This window comes from Petaurus breviceps, unplaced genomic scaffold (genome assembly GCF_028583685.1).
Source record: "Petaurus breviceps papuanus isolate PSGF00001 unplaced genomic scaffold, PetGlider_PUasm1.0 90823, whole genome shotgun sequence".
In the NCBI taxonomy this organism is placed as follows: domain Eukaryota; kingdom Metazoa; phylum Chordata; class Mammalia; order Diprotodontia; family Petauridae; genus Petaurus; species Petaurus breviceps.
Genome location: NW_027187352.1, coordinates 8,577,868 through 8,599,259, shown reverse-complemented (window position 1 = coordinate 8,599,259; position 21,392 = coordinate 8,577,868). Strand labels below are relative to the sequence as shown.

Here is a 21,392-nt window from a genome sequence, read left to right as displayed (position 1 = left end):
TACCCCCATAGATCTCGCATTCACACACACACAGAGTTTCACTTGTTGATTAGTAATTTTTCAGTAATGTCCAACTCTTCATGAGTGCACATGTATATATAAAATTAGAGAATAATTTCAAATAATAATAGTTGGTATTCATTTATTGCCTTAAGGTTTGAAAAAAGCACCATACATATATTACCTTATTTGATTCTTAGAATAACCTTATAAGGTAGGTGCTATTAATATGACCATTTTATAGTTGAGGAAACTGAGGCAGTGATCTTAAGTGACTTGCCAGGGTCACATACTGAGTGTGAGAATTTGAACTCAGGTGTTCCTGACTCCAGGTCCACTGATTTTACCCACTGTGCATCCTAGTCACCTATGGCAGAGTAGTTAAATGCAAGATTGTTATCAGGTAAAGCCACTAATAGTTGGGATAAGAAAAGACTTCATGGGGGCAGAGCCAAGATGGTGAAGTAAAGGCAAGGACTTGCCTGAGCTTTCCCATATTCCCTTTCACACAACTTTCTAAGTAATGCCAAAAAATGAATTTTGGAGCAACAGAACCAATAAAAGGGTTTTCTGGCTCAAGACAGTTTGGAAGGTTGGCAGGAAAGGTCTGTCTTACCAGGGTAAGAGTGGAGTGCAGTACAGGCCAAGCATCGCAGCAAGTCAGCAGTGGAGGCAACTTTCTGAGCTCTCAGCCCACAGACAGTAAGCGGGTAGGGAGCTGGACAACTGATCAGAGGGGAACCTTTTTCTGGCACTTGGTGCAGGACCCTGTTACACTGCCCATATGTGGTCCAGATTGAATTATCAGGACCAGGAGGAGGACCAGCAGGAGCAGGGACCCCGGTCACAGTTCCAGGGTGGAAAAGAGTGTTTTCATTTGCTCCCAGACCAGAACATAGACCAGGAGACCAGTGATTACACCTCTCCTTAGATCATACTACCTTGGAAGAAAATTTAAAGACCCCTACCTTTACCCCCCTGTACTCCCCACTTCCCTAACTAGGTCTGAAAACAGTAGTATGAAAAGCCTGAAGCTTGGGACAGGGCCCCCTCTACCTCTGGGGTAGAGGGGTACTTATGCAAAATATTTCCATGGTAGTCATATTGTGAAAGACTAATTATATTTCCCTCTATCCTATCCCACCCCCCATTTATTCTCTTTTCTCCTTTGATCCTGTACCTTTTCAAAAGAGTTTGCTTCTGACTACCCTCTCCCCCAATCTGCCCTCCCTTCTGTCATTCCCCCCTGCTTATCCCTTTCCCCCCTACTTTCCTGTAGGATGAGATACCCAATTGACTGTGTATGTTATTCCCTGCTTAAGCAAAGATTCTGTGAGAATAAGGTTGAGTCATTCCCTTTCATCTCCCTGCTCTTCCCCTCCATTGTAACAGCTTTCTTTTGCCTCTTTTATGTGACATAATTTACCCTATTCTATCTCTCCCTTTCTATTCCTAATATATTCCTCTCTCACCTTTTAATTTTTTAGATATCATCCCTTTATATTCAACTCACCCTGTGCCCAGACTCTAACACACACACACACACACATACACACACACACAGACCCAACCCATACATACATATACACACACACACACACACACACACACACACACAGAGACCCAACCCATACATACATACACACACACACACATATTCCCTTCAACTATCCTAATGCTGAGAAAAATCTCATAAGTTGCAGATATCGTCTTTCCATCTAGGAATGCAAATAGTTCAACTTTAATAAGTTCCTCATGATTTCTTTTTCCTGTTTACCTTCTTATGCTTCTCTTGCTTCTTGTATTTGAAAGTCACATTTTCTGTTCAACTCTGGCCTTTTCATCAAGAATGCTTTAAAGTCCCCTATTTCATTGAATGACCATATTTTCCCCTGAAGCATTCAACTCAGTTTTGCTGGGTAGGTGATTTCTTGGTTTTAATCCTAGCTCCTTTGACCTCTGGAATATCATTTTCCAAGCCCTTTGCTCCCTTAATGTAGAAGCTGCTAGATCTTGTGTTATCCTGATTGTGTTTCCACAATCCTCAAATTGTTTCTTTCCTGACTGCTTATAATATTTTCTTCTTGACCTGGGAACTCTGGAATTTGGCTATAATATTCCTAGGAGTTTTGATTTGGGGATCTTTTTCAAGAGGCAATTGGTGAATTCTTTCAGTTTCTATTTTACCTCTGATTCTAGAATATCAGGGCAGTTTTCCTTGATAATTTCTTGAAAGGTGATGTCTAGGCTCTTTTTTTGATCATGGCTTTCAGGTAGTGCAATAATTTTTTTTTTTAAAGCAATCGGGGGTTAAGTAACTTGCTCAAAGTTACACAGCCAGGTGTTTCTGGGTGGGCGCTAAGTGTCTGAGCCTGGATTAGATCCCCAAGTTATCCCGTCACTGGAGCCGGTGGTCTTACTCACTGCGCTACCTGGCCGTCCCAGTCCAATAATTTTTAAATTATCTCTCCTGGATCTATTTTCTAGGTCAGTGGTTTTTCCAACGAGATATTTCATATTCCCTTCCATCTTTTCATTCTTTTGAATCTGTTTTATAATATCTTAATTTCTCATAAAGTCATTAGCTTCCATTTGCTCCAATCTAATTTTGAAGGAATTATTTTCTTTAGTGAGCTTTTGAGCTTCTTTTTTCATCTGGCCAATTCGACTTTTTAAGGCATTCTTCTCATTGGCTTTTTGGACCTCTTTTGCCATTTGAGTTAGTTAATTTTTTAAGGTGTCATTTTTTTCTTCAGTATTTTGTTGGGTTTCCTTTAGCAAACTGTTGACTCGTTTTTCATAATTTTTCTTGCATCATTCTCATTTCTCTTCCCAGTTTTTCCTCTATTTCTCTTACTCGATTTTTAAAATGCTTCTTGAGCTCTCCATGGCCTACAACCAGTTCATATTTTTCTTGGAGGCTTTTGATGCAGGGGTTTTGACCTTGTTGTCTTCTTCTGGTTCTATGTTTTGATCTTCTTTGTCCCCCCAAAAAAGATTCTGTAGTCTGATTTCTCTTCCTCTGTTTGCTTATCTTGCCAGCCAATTGCTTAACTTTTGAGCTCTTTGCCATGGTAGGACTCTGCTTCCAGGGTGGAGAGTGCTGTGTACCAAATTTGGGGGGTTTTGCACAGCTGTTGTCAGAGCTTCTAGGCACCTGCCTCAGAACTGTGAGGACACCCTCTCCACAGTAGCCATAAGCTCTGCCACGCCAGTGCTCCTCACCCCAGGACCGCTACCCAACACCGTGTTGGAAATGCCAACTTGGAAACACAAAAACACAATTGATGCCAAAAATCTGATATCAAAAGAAATTTTTTAAGGAGAAATCCAGAGTACTTGAACACTTCTGGCCAGAAGTGGATTCTGTCCTCCTCCTTGTAGAAGGAGGAGTGCCAGATACAAAAGCCAAGCAAGTTTTATGCATTAGTTTGGGGCAGACCCTCTCTTCAGAGGATTGATTGGTTCATTCTCTTCTGGGTACACCTCCCCATTATCATAAATTATTACTAATGAGGCTCTAATTCTGTTAGATAATATACGTAATACATAAGGTTCATTAAAGCAAGTGCAATAATAACCTCAGAATACTGACACCCCCCACTGGTTTAACCTAGATGTGGCCTTATCTGGGCCTGAGTGTCCCAAGGCTGTTGTCTGCTTTCTAATTGGTCAAATCCACCTGCTGATGCCAACTTGTTTTATTTTAATTTATTTTTACTTTTAGTATTATCTAGGAGTTCTATGGCAACTGGGAATCCAACTTTTTTCTAAGGCTTCTGTCTCCCAAAGCTACTGTCTGGTCTGCCCACCTTACTTTTATAAGTTGCCTCATTTCAGCAACATTGCAATCCTTTGGAAACTTAACCCTTTGCTACTTTTCACAACTGCGACCCAGATCCAAACAGGGCTAAGCAAGAGAATCCTGCCTCAGCACCAACAAAGATTGTTTCAATTGCCTTCTGTCAGTCGCATGGTCCCCCCACCATCTGTGGGCCTGGAGCTCTGGAAGCAGCCACAGCCACCTCCACCACCCCAGGAGCAAGGGCCGGATTGCACTCTTCTCTCACCTAGGTCCAACAGAGTTTCCCCACTGACTTTTACTTTGTTTTTGGCATTTATGGGTTGAGAAGTCTGGAAACCGCCACAGCTGCCAGTGATTCAGTCCTCTAAGGTCTGCTCTGGTTGGTTAGTGCTGCTAATCTATGCTGGCACAGCCCATGCAGCACTGTGCTGTACTCCCAGCCTGGTGCAATAGACCCTTCCTGTTGGCCTTCCAGGCTGCCTTCAGCAGGAGATTTGTTCAACTCTGTCATTTTGTGGATTCTGTATCTCTAAAATTTGTTTAGAGTTATTTTTTACAGGTATTAGAGGTGGTAGCTCAAGCAAGTTCCTGCTTCTGCGCCACCATTTGGCTCTGCCCCCTCAGTTTCTTTCTGTTAAAGGAGGCAGTAATTCTTAACCTCCTAAGGTTGTTGTGAGGTCCAGTTGAGATGGTTTATGTACTTTGCAGACCTTAACATACAATAATCTTGTTGGCTTTTGGTTAATAGTTTTTTTGTGAATCTTAAAACAGTATAGAAACGTAAGTTATTAGAAAGCACTTGCAGAAATGAGTAGTGCAGAACCATTAGTGTTCCTAGAGCTCAGAGAAGGGAGAAATTAGATTTTCTCATTGATACTTCAAAGCAAAGGGTACAAAATATTTGTCTATTTTAAAATGCTTCTTCAGAGACTTACCTAGTGCTATTAGCTTCTCAATCAATACGTTGTCTTAGCTTGCTCATACTTTCCTAAAAGTAATAGTGCCAACTTGAGATTTATTATACACCTGATACAGGATGTAATGTGACATTGTTGATCTATATACATACATCATGACATGATGAAAAGAAAAGAGCCTATTCTATGAACCATTCTTCACCCAGAAACCCCTCCCAAAAAAACAAAACCCCCAAAGCAACAAATGTTGAATGCCTCATCATAAAAGTGATCTTTAGTTCACAAAGACTGTGCTGGAACTCTGAAAGTTCCTACCAAGGTTAAAAACTTCTTTGGCAAGCCTAGAAACATACTATGTCATTCCTAAGATTGGAGAGGCTTATCAGTATATTGGACATCAAGTGATAATTTTTTTTTCAACCACAGCAATTCATGAAACCATCTGCTGAGGTGTAGAGAGGTCTTGTGGAGGTTGAGGTGCCTCTGTAAGACTAAATCATATCAACATTTTTATTGGCCATATGCTTTCAGATTCTTAGTAACTAATTTAATTTTTACTTTTTTTAATTAAAAAAAGACATTTTCTCTCCTATCTCCTTCCCTGCTCTTCCTCTATTTTAAACAAAAAAAGGCAACTAAAAACTAGCTACTATAAACATTTCCACATTATTAAATATACAAATAAGTATTTAATGTGCTGCCATATATGGTTACTCTTCAGTCAGTTTTACTTAATTATCTGTTACCTAGGGGGTTTCTGATTACATTAAGAAATTACTGTAGGGGTGGTAGGTGGCACAGTGAATAGAGCCCTGAGTTCAAATTGAGCCTCATACACTTGGCATACTAACTATCCCTGTGACCTTGGGCAAGTCATTTAACCCCAATTCCCTTCCTTCACCCCTCCAAAAAAAAAGAAAAAAAGAAAAAGAAATTACTGTAGTATAAAAAGCATCAGTACAATTAAAAAAAATAAATCCAAATTTGGGCTAGACAGTCTCTGAGATCCCTTTGTAACCTTAGATTCCATGGTCCTAGTGGAAAGAGCCTGGATTTTGGTAGCATTATCATCTTTATTATATTGGCCCAGCTTAGCCATAAGCACTGGATACTCCTCCACCTGTTTTACGTTGCTCTTCACTGCTTTAAGAAGTACTTCATAACTGAATCTAGACAAGTGTTTTGTGTGGCTTAACAGATTGGTTCTTCTCCCCCCCCCCCATATTTTATGTATTTTGTAATGATTTGGAAGAGGATTTTCTATTTTAGCATCTTGGATTTTGTTGTTATTGTTATTATTATTATATAAAAATGCTATTGATTTTTGAAGCTATTAATTGCCTCAGTATGTCTACTCATTCCCTGATATTTTCCAAGCATCCTGACAGATAGTCAGCAAATAGGGATAGTTTTATCTCCTCTTTCACCTGTCTTTATGCATTTGATTCCTTTCTCTTATCTTTTTGATATTGCTAGCATTTCCAGAACTGTAGCAAGTAATGGCACTGAGAGTAGAGGCATCCTTACTTCAATCCCATGTTTGTTGGAGAAGAGCCTCGTGTATCTGTATTTCCCATTGCATATGGTACTTGAGTTTGGTTTGTTGTTGTTGTTTTTCAGTCATGTCTGACTCTTTGTTACCCTGTTTGGACTTTTCTTGGCAAAGATACTAGTGTGATTTGCCATTTCCTTCTCCAGCTCATTTTACAGATGAGGAAACTGAGGCAAACGGTTATTACACAGCTAGTAAGATTCTGAGGCGATATTTGAGCTCAGGTCTTCCTGACTCTGGGCCCAGTAATCTATCCAGTGCACCATCTAGCTACATTTGGTTTTAGATACATACCTTTTTTTGTGATATCAATAAACAGTCCCTGTGTGCCTCTACTTGTAGGGTTTTTAGCAATAAAAGAGTGCTCTGCTTTGTTAAGGGTTTTTTCTGCATGATGATCATGTGGTTTGGGGTGGCATGGTCTTTAATATGATTGCTTACATTGATTGACTTCCTTTGCATCCCTGGCATAAATCCTCCTTGCTCACAATTAATGATTTCTGATTTCTTAGATAAATCACTGTAATGTATTTGACAGGATTTTGTTCAAAAATTTTGAGTCAGTATTCGTTAATGATATTTATCTATAGTTTTCCTTTCATGTTTCATCTTCCTCTGCTTTAGGGAGGAGGGCTTATAAAAGAATTCTTGTAGGGTGCGTTATCACTTTTTGAGAATAATTTGTGGAGCATGAGTAGAAATTTTTCTTTAAAAATTTGGTAGAATTCTGAGAATGACTTTTTCTTATTCTAATCACATTGCTTTTATATGTGTGAAATGTTAATTTTATATAATCAAAATATTCTGGTTTGTCTTTAGTGATTTTCCAGACCTCTTCTATTTTGCTGATAAGGAAACCAAATTGCCTAGAATAAGATAGGTAGTTAATTTGAGCTGGGATTAGAACCCAAGTTTTCTACCTTCAAACCAAGCTAAGGTGTGCTAAAGCCTTTTTATTAATAATAATTCCCCATAATAAAGTATACAAGAAACAGTGTTGCATGGCAGATGGGGAGCCTGCCAGGATGACCTGGCATATACCTGCTTTTTCTGACTTCATATGTGATCCTTGGCAAGTCCTCTAAGCTCTCAGTGCTCAAGGCATCTCTTAAAGACTAACTTGCAGATAAAGAACTGCTTTGTTTTGGTGTAGAGAGAGTTTTCTCATCCCTCTACGAATGATATCACTAGTCCAATCCCTACCTGTCTATCAAAAATATTTAGCCCTTTAAGGTTTACCAAGTACTTTACAGACATCTCATTTGATCTTTACAACCTTGTAACTAAGACATATAGGAAACTGATTCAAATTTATGTTCTCTCTTTCCATATTTACCTTTTGATGCTTCTCTTGAGCTGTGTGTTTGAATGTTACATTTTCTATTCAGCTCTGGTCTTTTCATCAGGAATGCTTGGAAGTCCTCTATTTCATTAAGTATACGTTTTTTCCCCCTGCAGTATTATACTTAGTTTTGCTGGGTAGGTTATTCTTGATTGTAGTCCTAGCTGCTCTGCATTGTGGAATATCATATTCCAAGCCCTCTGCTCCTTTAACATGGAAATTGCTAATGGCTCCATGATATGGTTTCTTTCTGGTTGCTTATAACACTTTCTCCTTGACCTGGGAATTTTTAAATTTGCCTTTAATTCTGGTAATTTTCATTTTGGGAACTCTTTCAGGAGGTTATCAGTGAATTCTAATTTCTATTTTCCCTTCTGACTCTAAAATATCAAGGTAGTTTTCCTTTATTCCTTTATAGTTTCTTCAAATATGATGTCTAGGCTCTTTTTTTTTTTATATATATCTCCTCAACCTTTTTTTCCAGGTCAGTTGTTTTTCCAGTTGTTTTCCAGATGTTTGCATTTTCTTCTGTTTTTTCATTCATTTGACTTTGTTTTATTGTTTCTCAAAATCTGGTGAAGTCATTAGCTTCCACTTGTCTAATTCTGATTTTTAAGGAATTCTTTTCTTTACTGAACTTTTGTACTTCTTTTTCCATTTGGCCAATTCTGCTTTTTGAGGTGTTATTTTTTTTTTGTTCCTCTTCTACCAAACTGTTAATCCTCTTTTCATAATTTTCTTACATTACTTATTTCATTTCCCAGTATTTTCTTTTCCACTCAACCCTTAAAGTTGGGCTCTGCTCACTTTGGGGATGGGTGTTGAGGCACTGTCCCAAGCTTCAGGCTTTTTCATGCTGCTCTTTTCAAGAGCTAGTTTGAGAGGACTGCAAGTTTTTTGTGTTTCCAAAGTGATGTTATCTGGGGGAGAGATGGCATCACTGCTGGCCTGGTCTATACTCTGGTCTTTACCCAGTGGCCCTGGAACTGTGAACAGGATTTCTGTTCCCTTGTGACTGACCACAAACTCTTCTCTCTACCTAGGAACTATGACCCAGAACTGAGGGTAGGCAATAGTTTCCAAACAGTACCAGCTTCAGTTCAGAATCTCCTGTAATTTCTTTCTGACCAGTTGTCTAGTGTGCCCTTACCATCTCTGGGCTGAAAACCCCAGAAGATTCCTCCATGGCCTGTTGATGGTGTTGAAACAGATGGGTTCTGGGCTGGTCCCTACCTTGCTTGGCACCTACCTACAGACCTCTCCTGTCTATCCCTTAAGTTGTCTCAGTTGGAAAAATTTCTCACTGTGACTTACTGTTGGCTATGCCACTCCAGAATTTGTTTTGATGTTATTGTGAAGTTGTTTGGAGGGGAATATTGGGAGAGTTCATCTGGGCTGCTGCCTCCGCTGCACCATTTTTGGCCGTGCCCTGGACTTATTCTTTATCTGGCAGCATTCTGGCCCCAGATACTCTCCAAGTAAATACTTAAAAGTTCTAATTCTTGCCGTAAGTTAGTAAGGGAACCTGTTGTTTCATTTTATAGGTATTTGTTGAATGATATACATTAATTAAGGAAAATAATAAATGTGCAAATTATTGATGTTTGACTGTATATCTAAAGACAAATGACTCTTTAGTGGCATTCAGTTTATGTAACAATGAAAATTATAGTTTCTAATGTACAAAATTCTAATTTTAATAAAAACTAAGAGGATTCTCTTTTTGTTGTTGTTTTATTTGATATCCTTTTAAACAGAGAGTGATTATAGTGATTACAGTGAAGATTACCTGGAAACCAGACGAAGAAGGTCAAGAAGGAACCAGAAAAGACAAGTTAACTATAAGGAAGACTCAGAAAGTGATGGTTCCCAGAAGAGCTTCAGATATGGGAAAGAAATAAGACGAGTTCACAAACGCAGGCTTTCCAGCTCAGATAGTGAAGGTAAGGAATAGGATATCAGTTTATTGAAACATTGTTGGAGGCGGGGTATTGGCCCCAAATAAGACATGAAGCTTATGATAAGATATACTATAAGAATTTTTCATAAAATTGAGTTTCTTAGTTTTACTCATTATTAATTACACTTTTATCATACATATGTGATGTGATTGTTTTGGGGTTTTCTACCATGTCATCTCAAAAGCTATGTAAGCAGAGTCCAGAGTCTATTCTAGGTCCTACAGTTCTGGAAAGGTTGTGAGTATAGCCCTGGTGTTATAGACTCTTTCTCTGAGAAACCTGGAAAACATCAGAGAGGCTCCTCACCAGGCTGGCCACACTGTGATGAATTCTTTTGGCCACAACAACTCTTAAGTGCTATTTACCAACTCATAGATGTGCTGATAATCTGCTTTGCTGGAAGAAGTGCTCACACTGATAAAATTATAGATGCTTAAAGTAAATAAGGTATATACAAAAAACTACATAGTTTTTGTTTCTTGATTAAATCATATAGTTTCTATTACAAATTAAATTATCTTTTTAAAACTTTTTAAACATTACAACTTTTTCACACCCATGGTGAATAAAATGGGATCCTTCTCTAGAGTTCTTAGAGATTAGAGTTTAGAGATTCTCAAGCATTATTCATGTATAAAAAAGCATTTATTGGATGCTTATTATGTGCCAAATCCTGTGCTAAGTGCTCGGGATACAAATAGAAAATGTGAAATAGTCTCTCAAAGACCTCACAGTCTTACTGGGTGAGGAGAGTTCAGCTAAAGGGTGCCTGGAAAGGCCCAGAAATCCTAAGGGCCAAGTTGTGGGGCTGATGGCAAAGCCCAGAGGTCCTTTGGCAGTGTCAGTGAGTCAGATTACAGTGTTAGAGTTCTGCATGGTATAGAGGAAAGGGCAGAAGGACTTTAGTTGTACTCCAAATGGTAAGGCATAGTGGTCTCAACAGAAGGAACAGAATTCTTAGTTCCATCTCATCCAAGCCCTGTGAGCTCTCTGGCAGCCCACGTGGGTTCTGGGTGCTGTGAGCTGGTGTAGGGATTTCAGAGGGAAGGCAGGATTCAAAGCAAGAAAGATCATATCTTCCCAAAGTCTTTTTTTCTTTGAGCTAAACATTTTTATGATGATACTTGTATGTTTTTTTTTTTTAATGGGTAGCCAGTAGGATACAGTATAGGGCTAGATAACTTTAAATATTCCTTCCAGGTGTAAAATAACAGAATCATAAAGTGATGAAAATATGAGGTGATTATATTTAAGAAGTCTGAAACAGTCTGTTGACAACTTTTAGGAACTTACTTAGAATGCTACTTAGCTCAGTCTTTTTCTCAGGCTGTAAATTTCCAATTATTTGAAATCCATTGTACTGTTTTTATCCTTCCATTTTCCCTTCTCCCAAACTACTTTTATCCCTCCCCCCTTCCCAACCACTGCACTTTTGGATCCTGGTCTGCTAACAGAACAATTTATGAGAAAATTAAGTATGAGGTATTTTGGACAGAATAGTTGAAGTCTTTTGAGGAGTGTGTATATCTACATTCTAAAAACAAACTAATTTCATATTATCCATCATGCCTTGCACATGCTCAGCATTTAAGCATTGGTGAATTAAAATGTTTTGTCTGCACTATTTCTTCCCTCCATTAACATCATTAATTGAGCATTTGCTGAATTGGTTATAAAATTAAGAAAAAGTCAATAGAACATAATTCCCTGGTTTTTTTATGTTGTTTCCTAGTGTTGACATTTCACCACATTTAGTAAACTGTTCATTCCTTAAGTGGTTAAAAGCACTGATTTTGGCACAGTGTAATGTATATTCTCTATGAGGATTTAAAGATATATAATTAAGGTTTCCATGATGAGTTAAATGTTCTTTCCATATATGAACATGTAGTAGCCTTGAATTTGGTGTATAATTCTGCCCTGTTTCCCAGCCATCAGAATCTGAGTTATGCATATATATTTATTCAAAATCCATAGAAACATTTATCAAGTGCCTACTCTGTAAAGCACTATGCTGGGCACTACAGGGGATTCAAAGGAAACCTATTCCTTGCTCCTGAGGAGCTTACAATGTAATAACTGTATACACAACACTTTCCCTTACTCTGAGGACTAGAGGTGAAAGGGGAAGAGAAAGGACCTTCTTAGTTTGCAATCAGTTTATTGAACAAAACCAGTTGGTTATGAAAGAAATCACATACAAACTTCTTCCAGATTGGAGTCAAAGTACAAGATTTCTGAGTCATCAGACTTAGTGTGGGGAGGGGGAACAAAAAACATTGGAATAATTCCTAACAATTCTTGCGAATTGTCACAAAGACGGTATATTATATTCTCTGTAAAGACAATTGAAGGATACGGGACTAAGTGTCATTTCTTGTTTACCATATTATAAGCTTCTTAGGGGCAGAGAGCATGTTTAAAACTTTGTATGCCTTCCCAATGCCTAGGATGGGGATTTTCACATCTTAGGGGCCTAATGAATACTTGTATTTTTTAATTGAATGATGCTGCGGCAAAGGGGTGGGGATCAATTTTAAAGAATCTGTTTGCCATCAGATTTGCTAATGGCTTTAAGTCTGCTACTTGTTCCAGAGAGCTACATGTCCAAGAATTCTGATGATGATGATGAGCCAGCTAAAGAATCTCAACGGTCGGTTCGGAAGCGAGGTCGAAATGCAAATGACTGTTCAGAAGCAGAGGAGGAGGAGGAGAATGGCCGACCTGCCCGGAAAAGACTGCATCGGATTGAGACAGATGAAGAGGAGAATGGTGAGAATGCTGATGGTCATGTGGAGCAGCGGGCAGTAGCCAGCAAGCACTCAGCATCCCATGGGCAACACGATCATGCCAGGAAGCCCTATAGGATAGACAGTGATGAGGAAGAGGACTTTGAAAACGTTGGGAAAGTAGAAAGCCCGTTGGACTATAGCTTAGTGGACTTGCCTTCTGCCAATGGACAGAGCCCTGGCAAGGCTATTGAAAACTTAATTGGCAAACCATCTGAAAAACCTCAAGCTTCCAAGGACAGTACAGTCAATGCCAGCCTAGCACCCAATGGGACAGGTGGTGGGCAGGAGGCAGGAGCACCAGAAGAAGAAGAGGATGAACTTTTAAGAGTGACTGACCTTGTTGATTATGTCTGTAACAGTGAACAGTTATAAGACTTTTTTCCCATTTTTGTGCTAATTTATTCCACGGTAGCTCTCACACCAGCGGGCCAGTTACTAAAAGCTGTTTTATTTTTCTTAGAAAACTCTCCACTACAGGATCACTTTTTAGAAGCAAAAATTTCACCAGTCCCTGCAGTCTTTCTGTGAAGTGACCAGTTTTGAACTTTGAAGATAAATAATAGCTATAAATTCCCTTTGATGTTATTTTTGTCTTTTTTCCCCTAAGTTGATGGTCCTTGGTAATTTCATTCTTGGAAAAAACACAAATGCACACACAAACCCATATTCTAACAACAACAAAAGATTTGTATATTTTTGACTTTATAGTTCCTGAGTTCTCCTGACTTTGTGATAAAGGATGGATAAGAATGCATTCCAAATCTGTCAGGGCCCAAAATGGAATTTGGGGGTGGGAGAAAGCACTTGTGCTTTACTGTTTTCATATTAAATATATATATATATAAATATATATATACACACATATATTATATTTAAACATTCATAACAGATTACACTTAACAGACAGTTTAAAAGTACATGTCTGTATTATCACATTTTGTGAATTGTAGATAACATCATACCATAGCTCATTTAGTAGCAACCTTCATGAAATCAACTTGTTTAATACTGGAGATAACCACACTTAATGAAAAAGAGACCAAGAAAATACCATTAGTAAGAGCTCTAATTTAAGTATCTGTTACAATGGAGTTTTTTTTTTTTTTTAATAATCATCTGAAAAGCATTTGTACCATGAAGCATATATAATGAAGCTTGGACGGCCAAATTGTGCTAACAGCAAATTTTGTAAAATGGCTTTATGAATATTTGATCAGATCATCCCTACTGTACCATGTCTTGATGGAAAATATCAGTGTGATGATTGTACATATTTGGTCAATATGACAAAAGAGATAGTGTAACCATTACAGATAGCATAAGTATTATTTTAACAACTGACCACTTAATGTATAAACATTTAAAGGGTCATTTTAAGATATATATATCTATATAGATATAGATATCTGCATATGCCATACATCAAGAGACGTCGAGCTGACAATAGGATTTTAGCACATTTGATGATGGGAGTGGGTTTTCAGGTGACTCCTAACCAATCTATTCTTCCCCTTAGTATCTACTTCAAATTGAAGTCTACAAACCAAGCAGTTCCTTTGGGAGGTTTTTAGTTTGAGTGTATGTGTCTCTGTGTGTGTGTCTGTGTGTAAGAGAGAGAGAGAGACCGTGTATGCATGTGCGCATGTTTTAGCATTATCTGCCTGGATATATTAGCAGGTTTTAAATGTCGTTTTTGCCTTTGGCCATTAGAACTTTATTCAAATTTATACTACTCATGTGACCAACCTAAAGAAGAAGGAAAGCAACCAGTGTATCTCCTAAGTTTATGGGCATAACATCCACTTAGACATGCCTTGACATTCTCAAGGCAAAGTGAAGCCTGTCATTTTAAGCAGAGAGGTGGGGAATTGAAGTGGAAAATTGAGTACCTGGTTGACCCCAACCATGGTCCTCATTTTATTCAGCCACTGTATCATCCTGTGAATTTTCAGGTAGGAGTCCAAACATTTGGACAAAGCATAGCCTTTATGATGAACCTTCCATGTGTCCTTTTGAAACCAGAGATGGTCACTTTTGGTCAGTCCTTTTTTTGCAGAAGGATTTAGATTTCTCCCCACTTTTCCGTCCATTGCTGGCAATGGATGCATGTTACCTTAAGCTAATGGCACCAAGGAGTCACAATCCTATCTCCTCTCCAAATTAAACTTTTTGTGTGCTAGCCAATCCATAATTAAGCACTTCTTTTAAATTTTTTTTTTAAAGCTGGCACTAGAACTACATATAAATACCTCTCTAGAAGACTTTGCCTGCCTTCCCTTTGTGTCTCTCCCCATTAATCTGCATACTTAACTTTTGGCCTTGAAAATTTATAGCTGTTTTTTTTTTTTGACTGATGTTGGTTCTTTACTGTTTTATTCTATTTCATTTTAGTTCTGTAGTTCACCTGTCCATTAATATTTTTGTTGGGTTCTAGTGATGTATATTTCGTCTTTTAAAAATAAAATGAAATAAAATAATCAAAGGCAGCCTAAAATTAGGATGCACCAATAGTATGCTGTGTTAAGAAAGTTGTGACTTTTTATTTTGAAGAGAATGCCCCATTTTAAGGGGAAGAAATGACTTACATCAACAGGCCACAAAATGCCTTTATAATTCGTGCAGTGTTTAATTCAAGTTCCTTGTCTGTTATTTAGAGTACATTACAAAGGTTTAACATTTTAACTTCATTAAAGCAAGCCGGCAGAGAGAGAGGGTGCCTGCCAGTACCAGTTTTGTTTTGCACCTGAGCAATGGTAACCACAACAGGCAACTTCCCTTTGGTAATATACCTTCTCCTTGTTCTCCAGAAACCCACCAACCCCAACTTCTACCACTTGCACTTCAGGCACATAGACAGAAAATGTGACTGTTAAAGGATTAATATGTTTTCATTATATACCTGATGTACAAAAATTCAGAAGGTTCTTTGTACTTCTCCATTGCAGAAAATTGTGAATTTTTGTAATAGTTTGGCAGATAGTTACTTATTCTGGTGCCAGCTTCTTGCAAGTTGTAGTTAGGCCACTTTGATCAGGTGGTATTTAAGATCTTCAGATCCATGTCTGTATGCTAAGTGACAAAATTATTCCTGGTAGAACTCATTAGCCAAGGTCCATCTACCTATCTGTATATTAGAGCCACTGATACCTACAATGTTGCTCTCTAGATCGTCATGAGTTTGTAGAGCATATAGCTGATTAGCTCTGCTGAAAACTATAGCAGACCTAGGACTGCCCCTTGTTAGGCACATTCAAGCTTGAGTTTCTTGATCACCACAAAAGAAGTAAGTTAGTTTACCATAATGTGAATTCTCAATATATCTTTTCATTGATATGTGAAAATAATGAGAAAAGCTCAAATGCTTTCACAAAAATAAAAGAAAATAATTCAGGACTACCCCAGACCCCCAAAGTAACATTGAGCATTTCATGGCTGCCATATAACAAAGCTGCTTTCATACTGTAAAATCCCTTGGATAAGAGCCAAACTAAACTCTCCTTATATCCAATTCTATTCTATAACAACTCTATTAGAGGTTCTAGTGTATTCATTTTACAAAAATATCTCCCTTTTTACTAAATACTTTAAAATGAAATCAACTTCATCATGAAAAAGAATAGAACTTGTAGTTAAATTGCAGCGTGGCTTTGGAGGTTTTCTGCTGATGGAATAATGCTCAGTGTAATATTTACTGTTTCTTGCATATTACTGCAAATCCAAAGGAAGAAATACAATTAATGACCAAATGGAGATCCTTTGGATGAACTTTGTGCTTTCCACATGGTGTGACCTAGCTAAGATTGCAATCTTGATAAGGAAATAAGAGTGGTTTAGTTTAGGATATGTAAATATTCAAAAGATTTTCAAATATTTTTAAAACCACTAGAAACTCCTCAAAGTTTTCAAATGAAATAATTGCAAAATAATTTCTCTTGTTGATTAGTTCTTAGTTGTCACAACTCAACCCGTTTTGTTTAATAACATTAGGAACATGATTGGTCACCAGTCTCGGTTGATGGAAGGAAAAGCAAGTCTGTATAAGTGGAATTAGTGGTATTGTTTTCATCATGAGAAGTTTTTTAAAGCCTGTGTTGCACATGTAAGAGATTTTGTTAGAAATAGGGACATTCTTCCCATGAGTTTTCAGTTTACTTAGGCTTCACTATGAAGAGGAAAATGAAGTTAAGTTTAAAGTGTAAAAACATAATAGAATTAGCTCCACTCTCAGGAGTGTCTCTGACATTTCCATGTCCCTGTGTTAATTTATTCAAACTTGAAGTCTTGTTTTGTTTGAACAATCTCTCAACGTTAAAAATCTATACTTTAGAGAAGTACTCCTACATAAAGAAAAATGATGAAAAAGAATGCATTCTTTGAGCACCTTGTATTTGTTTAATTTGACACATACATATATGAGGAAAATGTATCTGAAAGATTTTTTTTTGTAGAAAACAATGTTTAAAATAGAGGGTTTTGGCATTGCCATGGGACCAGAAGATAATAGTAATGTTCTTCCCCTTTATCTGACATCTTCAGAAAGTAATGCTGTTCTCTAGTAGGCTGTGATTGCCAAAGTTGCATGATTTGTCTGGTTTACTAGCTTTGTGCCTGAGCTTCTCTAAGCTAAAAATCATCATTTATCATAACAGAATCCATCTTCTCTTCGGCAGCAACCATTCCCAGTGTTAAAGGTCAACTAGGTTTGAAAGTGGAGGGTGAGTTTTGTAGATTTGCTTTGTTATGGTAATCCTGGAAACAAGTTTTAAATGTAGTCAACCAGAAGTTTTACCCAGAAGTTTTAAATGTGGTCAACAATGTATAGACTATATTCTGTAATTATTTTAAGAATCTTTCCTTCCACTCTGCCTTAAGTTATTGTTAGCATTATCACTTCACATTTATTAAGTGCCAATAGTTTGCTAGGTGCTGTCATTTTTTTTTAATAGAGAAAGAACAAGTCCTTGGGACCTAATAGGTCTGCCATCAGTCACTACAGGCCAGAAATTTTTCGTAGTGAGCTTTGTATAGATGACTTAGATTCTACATTGTAATGCCTTTTTTTCTTTTACACCTCTCCACCGTCCCCATTGCTATGAGTTAAGCATTGTATAGATTACCTTCAGCAGATATTTTTTCTAAATATACAGTTAAAATTTTTAAGCCATTTTCACATAGGTTTGATTGTCTTAATTTACCATTTCATTTTTGTGCAGTTTCTTGAAAATAGTGACAATGCTAAGCACTACAAAAGCAGTCCTGGCACATTTGCAATGATTATAATTTAACGCACAGAAATATTCTAAATTGTATGGAATATATAATCCTCCATATTACCAGATTTTTGGGTGGGTAAAAATTATTTATGATTTCTGAATAAGCTATTTAGACTGTGGAGATAAGAACTTTAAAAATAAGATGTTGAACAGAAATTTCAGTAGAATAGAAACTTCAAATTCATATTTCTTAACACAGTTTGGAAAATATGCTGAGGTCTTACTCCTTTTGCCACTGGATGATGTGAGTTAAGAATGGAATTGTCAGCTCCAGTTTCATACTTCCTCTTAACTTTCCTCAGTTTATTAAGAAATTTTAATTTTATTGTAAAATGTGTTTTAAAATCTGTATTTATTAAGTTCTGGTGGTAGAACAAGTAGCTGCATGTTAGAAATACAGCCATCCAGAAAACCATTGTTTGGAAATTTAAGTCAATGCTCAAGAGCTTCAGAAATCGTTTAACTTATTTTGTACGTTGCAAAAAAAAAAAAAAGTTTATTTTGCTTAGAGTGACCTTTTTTATAATTGTGTACAGCTTTTAAGGGGGTGGGAGGTGGGGAAATAACACCCAAAAGTAGATTGTAGATTTTTACAATTGTGTTTGTGATAGAATATCCATGGGTCTATGCTGTAATTAAAACTAAAACTGCTTAACAATTTGTGCCATGGTGTTTTTCATCCTCTTTCCTGAGAACTGGATTTTGCAGTTACAGATCAATTCTGCCACACAAAGGAGCTACAAAACCAGGGAAAGTAACACAAGCACCATCCCCAAATCCCCGAAGGCATTTCCCAAAAACTCAGACAAAACTGTAATGTCTGTTCATATAAATGAGTGATCGGGATCCACGGGTTTAGAATGACCCTGATTAGAAGAGCTAGAGCATATTCTCTAACTATCTGGTTTTTCCAAGGAAATATCACAGCTGGCCTGGTGTTTTTTCTCCTCTCCAATAGCCATTTGCAATTTCGGACTTTTCCTTTCAGAAGAACCCACCAGTGACTTTTGCATCTATCAAGGACAGGGTACAGTACTGTTATTTTGGAACACGTGGAAGGCATATAATTGCTTATGACTTACAACTTAGACTACTGCTTTTCATGGATGCTAATTCATGTGCTTTTAAAATAGGGTAAGAAAAGCAAATCTTTTCTAATTCTCTCCTTCAATAAAAATGGGTTTTGGAATCATTCTTTTAAACAGTACATATCCATAGTTTATTAAAAAAAAACCAAAACACTTCTTTGTTTAAATGCCAGTGTCTGCTATGTAGCACAATGGTGCTGTTAGGACAAATTCATCTTCATGAGTGTCATAATAAACATCTAATCAAGCCAACCATTGTGCAGCTTTTGTTTACAGCTGTTTTCAGATAGGACAAGCTCTTCAGTGTATTTATCAGTGCAGTCCTGGTGATCTTGAGTCTCCTGCCTTGGCATAAATAATATAGATTACTTACTAGCAGATAGGGTTTTGGGGGTTCTGTGTGTATTTGTTGTTTTAAGTAATAGTATCTGGCATTCAGAACTTATCAGATCAGAGGTGCCAGAACATGCCTTGCAATTCAAGATATGCTTATGTGAAACACTTTATTTACTCCTTTACTTTGGGTCTGTTTTGTTGGTTTTTTTGTTTCTGTTTCTAAGAAAATATAAAATTTGTGGATTAGGTTCTCAGATTTAGGGAATGCCTCTGTTTGTCTTTTCTTGACAGACGAGTGTTAAATGTTAAAAAGCTCAGCAGATACGGTCATAGGCAACTTAGCCTTGCCAGAAGGTTGAACTTATATTTCTTGATGGAATCATGATCGTTGCTAAAAGTCTGAAAGGAGAACCTAGGACGACGGTTTCTCCTATCTATATTAATGTGGTAGTGGGAGAATATATTTTAAAAACTGGAAGCGTGATTCATTGCACAGAAAATCAGTGACACTTTTAATTTTTTTTCCACAACTATGCTATCACAAGCATGTAAATTTTGTGCATAAAAATAATGTGGGAAGAAGTCCTGGTGGCCTCGGTGTTTAAGGAGTTAAACTGCAATTTATGAACAGCTAATGTGTTAAAATTGCAATGCACAACTTTAAATACTATATACCTTGTAAATGAAAAACAGAATATGTTAAGGCTGGTGCCAATATTTTTGTTAATGAAATGTTCAATGTTGTCTCACTACAGTCTGGTCAGAACTCTCTTGGTGTGTAAACTAGGCCCAAAGCCATTTTATAGCCGCTGGCCTACTTGTGTAACTTTTTCTTTCATAATGCTTTTGTTATAATACTTTCTGTCATTTATTACATATAAATATGACATGTTAAGTTGTCATAATAAAAAAAATTTTAAATAACTTGACGGACCTAGCATATTGTGTTAGTAAATTTAGCTTTTGCTTTAAGCCCTAGCCTAGAGCCTGTACATAATGGTTTGGTGGAGTCTAAAAGACCAAGGTTCAGATCCAAGCTCTGCTTCTAGTAAGTTTGGCCATAGGCAAATCATCCATTATAATTTAAATTCAACATTTTATAAGCACCTGATATTTATAAAGCAATGGGGATTTTTTGTTTCCAATTTCAATATATTTATTTATTTTTAGTTTTCAATATTCATTTCTACAAGATTTTGAGTTACAAATTTTCTCCACGTCTTTCCCTTACCCCCCATCCCAAGATAGCGGGCTCACTGAATACCCTTTCCCCCAATCTGTTCTCTCTTATATCTTCCCCCATCACCCCACTAACTTTCTAGTAGGACAAGATGGATTTCTATACCCCAGTGCCTGTATATCTTATTTCCCAGTTGCATGTAAAAAAATATTTTTTTAACATTTGTTTTTAAAACTTTGATTTCCAGATTCTTTCCCTTCTTCACTCCTCACCCACCCCCACTGGGAAGACAAGCAATTCAATATAGGTTGTACATGTATAGTTATGCAAAACGTTTACATAGTACTTATATTTTGAAAGACTAACTATATTTCCCTCCATCCTATCCTACCCCCCACTTATTCTATTTTCTACTTTGACCCTGTCCCTTTTCAAAAGTGTTTGCTTCTAATTACCCTCTCCCCCAATCTGCCCTCCTTTCTATCATCCCCCCTCTTATCCCCTTCTGCCCTACTTTCCCGTAGGGTAAGATACCCAGTTGAATGTGTGTGTTATTTCCTCCTTAAGCCAAATTTAATGAGAGTAAGGTTGACCCATTCTCTTTCACCTTCCTGCTCTTCCCCTCCATTGTAACAGTTTTCTTTTGCCTCTTTTATGAGGTAGTTTAGCTTATTCTATCCCTTTCTCCTCCCAATATATTCCTCTCTCACCTCTTAATTTGATTTTTTAGATATCCTCCCTTCATATTCAACTGAGTCTGTGCCCTCTATGTATACATGTACACACATAAATACATTTATATATTCCCTTCAACTATCCTCATTCTAAGGAAAGTCTCATGAGTTACAATTACTGTCTTTTATTGGTTTTCCATGTAGGAATGTAAATAGTTCAACTTTAATAAGTTCCTTATGATTTCTTTTTCCAGTTTACCTTCTTATGCTTCTCTTGCTTCTTGTATTTGAAAGTCACATTTTCTTTTCAACTCTGGTCTTTCAATCAAGAATGCTTGAAAGTTCCCTATTCCATTGAATGACCATATTTTCCCCTGAAGCATTTAACTCAGTTTTGCTGGGTAGGTAATTCTTGGTTTTAATCCTAGCTTCTTTGACCTCTGGAATATCATATTCCAAGCCCTTTGATCCC

The 21,392-nt window shown here is 37.2% G+C and overlaps 1 protein-coding gene across 3 annotated transcripts in view; it reads left to right on the top strand.

Moving 5' to 3' along the window:
* Positions 1-19,990, top strand: part of RSF1 (remodeling and spacing factor 1) — a 136,327-nt gene extending 116,337 nt beyond the window's left edge. For all 3 annotated transcript variants that reach the window (XM_069070926.1, XM_069070925.1, XM_069070927.1), the window contains 2 exons: positions 9,374-9,559; positions 12,173-19,990. In XM_069070926.1, the coding sequence (XP_068927027.1) occupies positions 9,374-9,559; positions 12,173-12,741 (755 nt within the window). In that variant the 3' untranslated portion in view covers positions 12,742-19,990. The remainder of the gene's footprint in view (positions 1-9,373; positions 9,560-12,172) is intronic.
* Positions 19,991-21,392: the final 1,402 nt, after the last annotated feature.